At 40.9% G+C, this 9,764-nt stretch overlaps 1 protein-coding gene and 1 long non-coding RNA gene across 3 annotated transcripts in view; one reads left to right on the top strand and one right to left on the bottom strand.

Moving 5' to 3' along the window:
• Nucleotides 1–4,531: 4,531 nt before the first annotated feature.
• On the bottom strand, nucleotides 4,532–6,750 carry LOC107153330. The gene is made up of 3 exons (XR_001504898.2): nucleotides 6,610–6,750; nucleotides 6,031–6,237; nucleotides 4,532–4,713 (listed from the first exon to the last, which is right to left on the bottom strand). It is a non-coding gene; the product is annotated as an uncharacterized LOC107153330 (long non-coding RNA).
• Nucleotides 6,484–9,764, top strand: part of Fas (Fas cell surface death receptor) — a 26,409-nt gene continuing 23,128 nt past the window's right edge. For both annotated transcript variants that reach the window (XR_007349227.1, XM_015498860.2), the window contains exon 1: nucleotides 6,484–6,758. Coding sequence is in view for 1 of the 2 variants with exons in the window: in XM_015498860.2 (XP_015354346.1) it covers nucleotides 6,729–6,758 (30 nt within the window). In the remaining variant the exon portion in view is untranslated. The remainder of the gene's footprint in view (nucleotides 6,759–9,764) is intronic.

Here is a 9,764-nt window from a genome sequence, read left to right as displayed (position 1 = left end):
TTCTCTTGAATTTTGAAAGCCACCAAGTGTGGAGTTGTGGCCACACCATCTAAATAATCAACAACATTTCTTACCAAACAATTACTCCATGCAGTAGAGTTTCCTTAGCTCTCAGTATATTATGATCTTAGCCAATGAAATCTGGAATTTAAGAAAAGAGCATGATAAAAGTATGCTTTTGATGAGCAGAAAACCCTAATGTCCAACAGAACAACAAAACAACCAGGCTTTGTACTTCTGGGAGGTTTACATCTTGATCATGGGACCAATGACATAACACTATAGAAGAAGTGTGTTTAGCATGGACTGTACAAATTCACCTTTCCTAGGCTGGGGTTGTGGGCTCAGTGCAGAGCACTTATATGTGAGGCACTGAGTTCGATCCTCAGCACCACATATAAATAAATAAAAAATAAAAATCAACAACTAAAAAATATTAAAAAAAGAAATTCGCCTTGTCACTGTGTGACCTTGAATAAGTCATTACATGTTTCACTTCTGTAAAATAGGATGGTAACAGGACCTACTTCCTGGGGAGCTATGAAACTTAGATCTGAGTTAGCAGATTCACAGAGCCTACATGCAGGTCTGTGTCACTATATAAGCATTGCATGTTACACCTGTCATCTTATCTATAATTCCTAAGTTAAACCATCCTTCTCAACATATTTTCATTGTTTATAAGAAAGTAAATTCGAAGAATTGACTGACTCGCCATGTGGAGAGGTGTCTTCAGAGTATCTTGCCTCAGCCTAGAGGATGCTGTAAAAAAAACCAAAATCTCAATTTCCCTCAGTTTACTGTGATCAGTGAGTCAGGCTGGCTGCCTAGTAATTCTGGTTGCTGGAAGAAAAACTCTCAAAATGCAGGTTTGTGGGGAAGGTTTTCAATGGCAAAATGCCTCCTCCTAAGTTGCATAATGGGGGATTTGAAAGCACCCATTTTTAATGGAGCAATTCCAGTTCTGTTTATAAGTAGTTCTTTGCACAGTGGATGTTGATCAAATACTTGCCAAACTACAGAAAGTTATAGCACAGGGGAGAATCTGTAACCACTGGAAGGCTCACTGAAGTGGAATGAGCTGTCTTGGCAAGTGGTAGGAGCCAGTGCCTGGAGGTTCAAACCAAGGCTGGCACCAATTCCCAGGGCTGCTGTAGAGGAATCTGGTTTAAACTCTGTGTGTGTGCGTATGTGTGCATGTGTGTGTGTATGTGTGTGTGTGTGTGTATGTGTGTGTGTACGGGGAGGTGTTAATATCATGGTTCCAAAGGTTTCTGCTCCCTAACTTTCTGCCTACATAGGTCAGAGGCTATCAGGTATGCATGTGAATACCCCAGGCCCTACATCTATGAAAGGCCTCAAGTAAAACCAGGACACTAGATCCTGGGTCAAATGATAAATGACACTACAACTCTAGCTCCAAATATGATCTGTACTGAAGTTTTAAGTGTTAAAATCATCAATATGTTACATGGAAACACTCATGTTTTTGTCAATTCCTTCAGTATTTGTGAATTTTGTTTTGCTTTGATGCACTAAGAGAACTCCAGAAAGCATATGTGGTCCAAGCTCTCTGATCCAAGCCTCTCTTGACCTCTGATAAACCTTGTCCTTGCATTTAGTTATTCTAATTGAAGGCAACAATGGACGATCATGGGAACAATAATTCCTTTTCTGTTCTTCTTTTGGTTTGAATGTGTCCCACAAAAGTTTGTATGCTAGAAATTTAACTCTCAGCTTCAAATTTGATGTTATTTGAAAGTGAGGTCTTGGGAAATAATAAGGTTTGGATGAGGTCATGAGGGCACAGCCCCCATGATGATATTAGTGGATTAATAAAAAGAGGAGAGACCCAAGTTTGCAGGCTTCTGCACTCTGTGGAATAACCTCTGCCATGTTATGACAGTAAGAAGGTTCTTACCAGATGAGGACCATTGATGTTGGACTTCCCAGCTTTAAGAGGTGTAAGAAATAAATTTCTGCTGGTGATACCCACCTGTAATCCCAGCAATTCAGGAGGCTAGCCTCAGCAACTTAGCAAGGCCCTAAGCAACTTAGCAAAACCTTGTCTCAAAAAATAAAAAAGGTGGGGATGTAGCTCAGTGGTTAAGCACCCTTCAGTTCAATCCCGGTAACAATAAAAGAATGAATGAATGAATGAAATTTCTTTATAAATTACCCAGTCTTTGGGATTCTGTAGCACCATAAAATAGACTAAAATATTTCTTTTCTGGAAAATTTAGAAAATATGATTTTCTTTGTGGAGAAGCCCAGAGGATATTTTCCTAGCTAGCAAAGAGGTAAAGCAGTATAGGTAAGCCTGAGGGCACTCATGTTGGTAAAGATGGTCAGGGCCTGTATAAATTGTCACTATAAAAGGTGTTGGCGATCCACATGGTCTTAAGAGGGCAATTTGAAAATTAAAACACTAAAATAAAATTATAAAATGCAAAATCAAGTCCCATGCAAATCATTATTATTGGAAAGCCTGCTTATGTTTGCCAAGTGAGAAAACTGAGGCTTATATATCATGCACAGTCTCGCATAGATTATGGAGTAACAGAACTAGGATTTAAAACCCTGGTGTCTCTCTCTTGCAAGTTGATAATGTTAGGTGTTTTCAGGGAAAGGAAAAAGTCTCTCTGAGCAGGTGCACAAATACTCTATCCAAACCAAGCTCTCCATCTTCTCTCTCCCCTTTCCCAGTTGGACTGGGTAGCCATACCATGATGTCTATTAATTGGCTGATGCTGCCTTGGGTGAAAAATCATCAATCTCTCCCTTCCAAGAGCAACCAAGTACTCTGTGTACTCAATCAGTCCTCAACTCCTCTATTCTCTCTTCTCTGACCTCTCACTCTACTCTCTCCAGCTCTGCAGGATTTACTGTGGTTTTTCCCTCTTACCTAACCATTGTCTCCTATCAGCTGTCCCTTGGCCTTTTCTAATAGAGAAAAACTGTCCTGGTGGTGCCAGCAGCACTAAATGGGATTCAAGAGACAAGCCACTTACTGCTCTGAAATCTTTTTTGCTTTAACATCATCTACTGTGTAGTCTCCTAGGAATAATCTGTAGCCCAGATTTGCTAGTCTTTTCTCTGGTGTTCATATGGGGGTAGAGAGGAGAGCTGAAACAGAGAGAAGGCATTACCATCTCTTATGTCAGCTGTTCCAGAATGATAATACCCTCGCCAATGGTATTGGGAAACAATTTTTAGTGGCATGCAGGCAAATATTTTATTTCAGTAGATGTCTATTTATTTTTATGGGTACCTTCTATTTTTGGCAAGGAATGTTGATTTTTTCACTTATGGTGATAGTGTAATATTTTATTTTAAAAATAAAATGACTGAAGAAACAAAGTGATTTTAAAAATACATACTGCTTAAACATATATTTAATATATACAAGTGGACCACAAAAATGGCAAGAGGATGCCTGGGGTTAATGAAGATGTGGCCCAATCTTTGTCTGCCCCAGAGCAGCAGTTATTGAAAAATGTGCCAGTTTTGAACTCCTGGCGTGGGTACTCTTCTTATGTATGGAGTCATGGAGTATCTATGCTTTTTAGAGCACCCCTATATGCAGAAATGGTAGGGGAGGGGCACCCTGAGAATATGAAACCAGGGCCTGCAAAACAGCTATTTTCTCTACCCCCTTGCTGACCCAAATGCTATTTGCAGCCCAGTTGCTACAGTCTAAACATCCTTTAGTGCATTGTATTTTCCAGGTCATTGCCAAGTGGTTGGTTAGCACACCACCAATCTTTGTGGTGGGAGAAATTGGGAGATTTAACAGTGTCCTCCACATCTCAGTAGAGGACCCCCAGCCCTGGTCAGCTGGACACCAAGGCACTTGTCCAAGGGCTATGCAGTCCCTTCTGGCACAAGAACATGCTCATATAGGAGTCATTTCAGGAAAGGAGGTTATGAGCCATTTAATTTGTCTTTATTTCCTTCTGCACTGTGACCCAAATTAGCAGTTTGCCCTGTAAATATTTGCATCTTATTAGGCAAAGCAATGTGAAAGTAGCAACTAGTATTTATTATGATAGATGTTTTGCATATATTATACCTTTAACCCTATAAGAAATGATATATTCTCTGGGAGATAAAAATATCTGTATGACCGGGATCACAGATTACTTATTAAATAAGGCTCTCTCTCCTCTTTTTCCTTTTCAAGAAGCTAAATATATTTTTATTGTTTCTTTTTATTTATACATAACATTAGGTATATTTTGACATAATTTCAAAAGCATGTAGTATATGCTTTTTATTAGTTGATAGAAAATTCAGTTTATCACTTGGCAGATGTGGGCTCTGATGCCCTCTAGTGACAGAAAAATTCTTTGGTAAAAGTAATATCCCTATATCCTGCTGTCTCCATAGAGTTGTATAGGCAGTTATCTTTAACTGGTTTGAAGCCAGAATAATAATTTGGAGCAACTGATTTTGGAAATAAAGGATTTGTTATTACTGATAATAAACTCTGATGATACATCAGGATCCTTTTAAGTTGTAAGAATTTGGCTAAGGTAAAAACAGAATTTATTGAGTTAGTAACTGTGGGTAGTACAGGTTTCAATTTCAGGACAATATATACCCATCCAAGACTCTGATGACAGCACCAGCTTTCACCTCTTGATATGGATTCCTCTTCATCATGAAGTTAATTGACAGTTGTAGGGAGGATGGATACAAAGCTCTTTAGATCTGTGTATGGAAATGTCACAATGAAACCCATTGATTTGTAGAACTAATACACACAAATAGTTAAATTTAAGTTTAAAAAGTAATTAATTAAATAACCCAGAATTTTCTAAAATCATTTTCCATGAGATATATTCCTCTACCCATTTCTTTGAACTTGAGCGTAATTAGATGCAGAGGTGGGAGGTGATGAGTGGTGGCAGAAAAAACTAGGCCCTGGGAGCAAGAACATCTAAGATCAATTCCCTCATTCTGCTATTTATTAACTAACCAGCTTTGCCAGTGTTGCTTAAACTTTTTTGGCTATAATTTTTTCAAGGGCAAATCATTTGTGAAAGTTGCTGACTCAGCACTCACACTCAGGAGATGTTGATTTTGCCAGTTGTCCTCCCTTTCTCTTTTTCTCTTCCCTTTTCTTTCCTTCCCTCTTTTCTTGACATTTTACAATTCAAATGAAATTTTTAGAATAGTATAATATTTACAGAAAAGCTGCAAAGATGACCTAGAGGGTCCCCATAGTCCATCCTCCCTTCCTCCACTCACTTCTTTGCATCAGTTATAGGCCCAGACTGAACAAGACCTGCCAGCCAGAGTCCTCTTCAGATGGCATGAACAATCCACCCCAAGGTGAAGCAGAGACAAGTGAATCAATACCAGGATGAGAGACAAGTGCAGCAACAAATGCAAAACACAGGGTGAGTGCATTCAGGAGTGAGACCTAACCCAGATTTCCAGATTTGGGGGCATGAACAGGCTTCCAGAAGAAAATGTCCACTAAGAGGAAGCCTGAAGGATGAGGAGTGGGCCAGGCAAGGATGCTTCCAGATTAGAGTGCATAAAAAGATGAGTCCAGCTGAGGTGGAAGACAGGTAGTAGTAGCAAGGTGCTAAGCTTCATGGAGTATGCAAATACTAAAATCTGCACTGATGCAGTTGACTAACTGCTTCTGGACTCAGGCTTATTAATGATGTCACTGCACAGACTTACTTTCTGTAACAATCATGCAAAACCATCTACGGAGATATCTCCTTTTCCAAAATAATAGTCTTTTCCAAAATAATAGTGGCTTTAAGCTGTGTTAATGAGAGCACTAAAGAATTACAAGTTTTTTTTTTTTTTTTTTTAAGAACATTCCTCAGGAAATAATGAGTAACAAAGGAGAGGAAGTCGTTGAGAACCTTTAATACAGCTGGGTTTTTTTTTTTTGTTTTTTGTTTTTTTTTTTTTTTGATTTGTCCTAAGTAGTTAACTTTGTTCTTCTTTTGAGAAATACAACCTAATAGACCCTCCCTTTTCAGAATCCCATAGCACAATATCTACCTTTCCGTTTGATGACTGCCACTTGATACAATATTAAGAGGCTCCTATGAGCAACCCTAAGATCAAGAGCTGAGTGAACGCCAAGTCTTCTGCTGGTGGTTCCCCACAATTGGCCGAGGCTCCTGCACTCAGGCAGGAGCTACCAACTCTTAGTTCCAGGTTCGGTTCAAGTCTTCTCCAACCTTCCCAGGTTGAACTCCAGGAAAGCTGAGGAAGGAGCAATCGGGTTCTCAGGGTCCTCACCTGAACTGAGCTTGCCAGACAACCGCGGAAACACCCCGGGAGGGGAAATGCCCGTTTGTGCAACAAACCCTGACTCTCCCCTCTCAGGCCTACCCAACCCCCACCTCGCCCCGCCCCGCCCCGCGCAGGCCAAGTTGCTGAATCAATGGAGCCCTCCCTCGGGCGTTCCCCAGCAAAACTTCCCTTCTTCTTGACCCTAGGGGTTTTCTTTAGGTTGTATCTCCTGTCTCAAAAGAAACGGAGTACAGGTGTTCAAAGACGCTTCTGGGAAGAGAGGGAAACAGTTTGAGAACAACTTTGCCGGCGCACCGGGGCGGGCCCTGGCCGAGCACACACCTGGACGCCAGCCAGAGCTCGAGGTGCGGCTCTCCTGGCCGTCACGTCTCCCAGGGCGGGTGACTCGCTCTGCTCCGAGTTGGAGAGGCCCTTTCACTTCGGCGAATTGCTCGACAGCCATGCCCAGGATCTGGGTTCTCCTGCCTCTGGTGATCCCTCTCCCGCTGGGGTGGGGCTTCTCCCGGCTTAGCCCCGGAGCGCGCGCTGGGGGGCGGGGGCGGAACCTACCCGGGAGCTGCAGCGGCGGCAGGTCACCGGTGCTTGGGAATTGGGGCTCGGCGGCCAGCGCGTGCTGCGGGCAGTAGACTAACTAGCTCCTGGTGGTCAAGAAGCCCGGGGACTTGCTTTTCTTGGGGCTTGCTGGGTAGTGCTGAGCCGCAGAGCAGGCGGCGCACCGCCAACGCGCTTTGCGGGTTGCGGGTGGGGGGCTGCTGTGCTTGACGAAAACTTGGACGTGGGAGGCGGTCAGGGTTGGAGGCAGGGCCCGGGAGACTTTGATGTCGCTGGAGGAGTACCCCGGCCAGGGGTAAGAGGAGATCTTCTGGATTTGTCGTGCAGTGGCAAGCCAAAGGTCCGTTTCGTGACGGGTGGGATCGTGCGCGAGAGCGCTGGATGCCTGGGGCGACGGGGAGCGGTACTGCTAGTTTTCTGACAGTTCTCAAACTTAGGGAGCGAGTCAGTCTTAGGCAGTGGTTCTTGGTGAGTCTTCGGAAGGCACCGTTTGTTTCTTTTGAAAAAGTTATGTCGGACCGAATACGCTTCTGGAGGTTTGTTTTCCTCCTTTTTGCAACACAGGAAAAAGAAACTTATGTTGCTTCCCTTCCGGGAAACTCCTCTCCTTAAGACTGTTAGTCACTGTCTCAGCGGGTTCTGTTGTTGTTTTTCTACCTTCTTTTCCTCTTACCCTACCTCAGCTAGCACTGTCACCATAGTTTCTGAAAGCTCAAGGCTTCTTGCCAGGGTGACACAGCCCACTAAACAAGGTTAACTGGCCAGAAGCCTCTTTTAGAGAGTCTCTTGCTCAGAAAATGCCAGCTTGATGATTGCAAATCTAAGGGACTTGGTCCCAAGAGGTTCATTTGAGTTCTGAGAGTCAATGGATTACTGTATTGGGCCCAAACGAAGTCCTGGACACAGTGATAGGAATGTTTACAAATATGATCTCAAGTCGGTTTTATGGAAGCCTCATCTTCAGTTACAGAAGGTGAAATGGTGTCAGAGAGCTTAAATAATCCACCTCAGATCACACAGCAGAGCTGAGCTTGAATTTAGATCTAATTCCAATACATGGGCAATTTGCTGATTGCAACTGACTCCTAGAACACATTAAATATAGAAAGGAAAAGTTTGTGTGTCTGAGACCACTTTGTGATCAGAAGAAAAAAAAAATACCCCCTAGTTTTTTCAAAAATAATGTGCAATATTTAGGCTCCTTTAGAAATTTCCTTAGAGAAAATTTAAGATTAAAATTGAGAAATCAATTATACAGCCTCAGAGTATAATCCTCCTAAGTACTCCACAGTTACAGTGTTGGTTGCCTTGACAGTTTCCCAGTTTTTGGACAGGAGTATTAGCAAAGTGTAAGAAAATTGTCAAGGCCTGGAGGTACGTGTGTTTAACTTATCTACAGTTATATATTTACTAAGTGATGCATGTCTGAAGCACCAAGGAAACTGCTTTTCCAAAAGAGTGCACACATTCATGCATATGCATACATTTCTTTACATATGATACAATAATATATATAACATTAAAATTAAATAAAACATTTATTATGTATTTATTTAAGAAATTATGGTTTATTAAATAGTGTTATAAATGCAGATGAATAGAATTTAAAAGTCAGAAAACCCTATCATAACCTAGATAATCATTGTTTATATCTTGTTGTATACTTTCCATTTTCCCTTTTAATATGACTTTTTAAAATTTGCAGAACATGGCCTTGTGCCCACTGCCTGCCCAACATCACATCTGTGTTCTTTAAGAAGTTTCCACATTGCTGTGTCCCCTTGTGTTTTTCCAGAAAAAATGCTTTTTCTACCTCCCTACTTGGTAGTGCTTTATAAGTCGTAGCAATAAGTAAAATGGAGGCAGAATGTTCGTTACATGGAACACGGAAGCAAATTTTGTTTAATTGGGTTAACGAACTGGGAGAAGATGTGACAGCTTGGAGCTGTTTTTATTTTCTCCTTTCCTCTCTGCTTCCCTTCCCTCTCCCTATCCTTGTAGAATTAATTTTTTCTGTCATAGTTTCTGGGTGGATTTTTTTATGGCACTTACAGTAATTAAGTTTGAAATTCCAAAACATTTACAAATTTCTAAAGGAGAAAGAAAAAGTCGAAATAATTTTTTTTTTTTTTTGAAAAATACCTTTGGATACTGTGTTAGTTTTGTTTTTGTAAGGTGGTGGTTGTTGTTTTTAAAATAGTGCATGGTTCAAAGAGCTGTTTTGGGGGAAAAAAAGAACAGTTATTTAATTTATAATTTAATAATTTTCCTTAAAGCAGTCCAAAAAGCATGCGATGGGCTGCATGATGTCTCTACTTTTATTTTTTTTTTAATGGATTTTTACTTATCACAAAGGACTTAAAAAGTTTTATGAATACAGTAAAATGATGAAATGTAAATCAAAATGTTAACAGTTAGTATGGAAAATATGTTCATATATAATAACACGATTGAGAAGCAAAAAGTAAGTTGATACTTGAGAGACCATCAGGGGCCCCAGTGATAGCTAGTTCAACAGATGGAAAGTCCTTTACTGTCCATGACAGACACAGTTGTCACTCTTAGAGGTAAAGCATTTAATTTGAAAAAATGTTTTATTTTTTGCACTGAGTTTAGAGGGGAAAAAGGTGAGACAGAGGCAAAGAAAAACCATGATTTGGATATTGTCTCTGAGTAAGTCTCTTTGGGTCAGTGGACAAGTAATTTACTTGTTAACAATCTGAGAGTGGAAGTGTCAGTATTTCAAAAGAATCTGTGAAAGCTATGGAATCTTCATAGCTGATCACTACAGCACAACTGTCAGTTGGAGAGAATCACCATTTTCTGAGATAATCAGAAACCTGAATAAGGAAATCCCCCCCATTGAAAACCCCTACTAACTTAAGTGCTTTTGGTGAATCATCTTGGGTCCCAAAAGTCCCTTA

Source organism: Marmota marmota, unplaced genomic scaffold, assembly GCF_001458135.2.
Source record: "Marmota marmota marmota unplaced genomic scaffold, marMar, whole genome shotgun sequence".
Classification (NCBI taxonomy): domain Eukaryota; kingdom Metazoa; phylum Chordata; class Mammalia; order Rodentia; family Sciuridae; genus Marmota; species Marmota marmota.
Note: the sequence above shows the minus strand (reverse complement) of the source record. Positions and strands in the feature narration are given on the sequence as shown.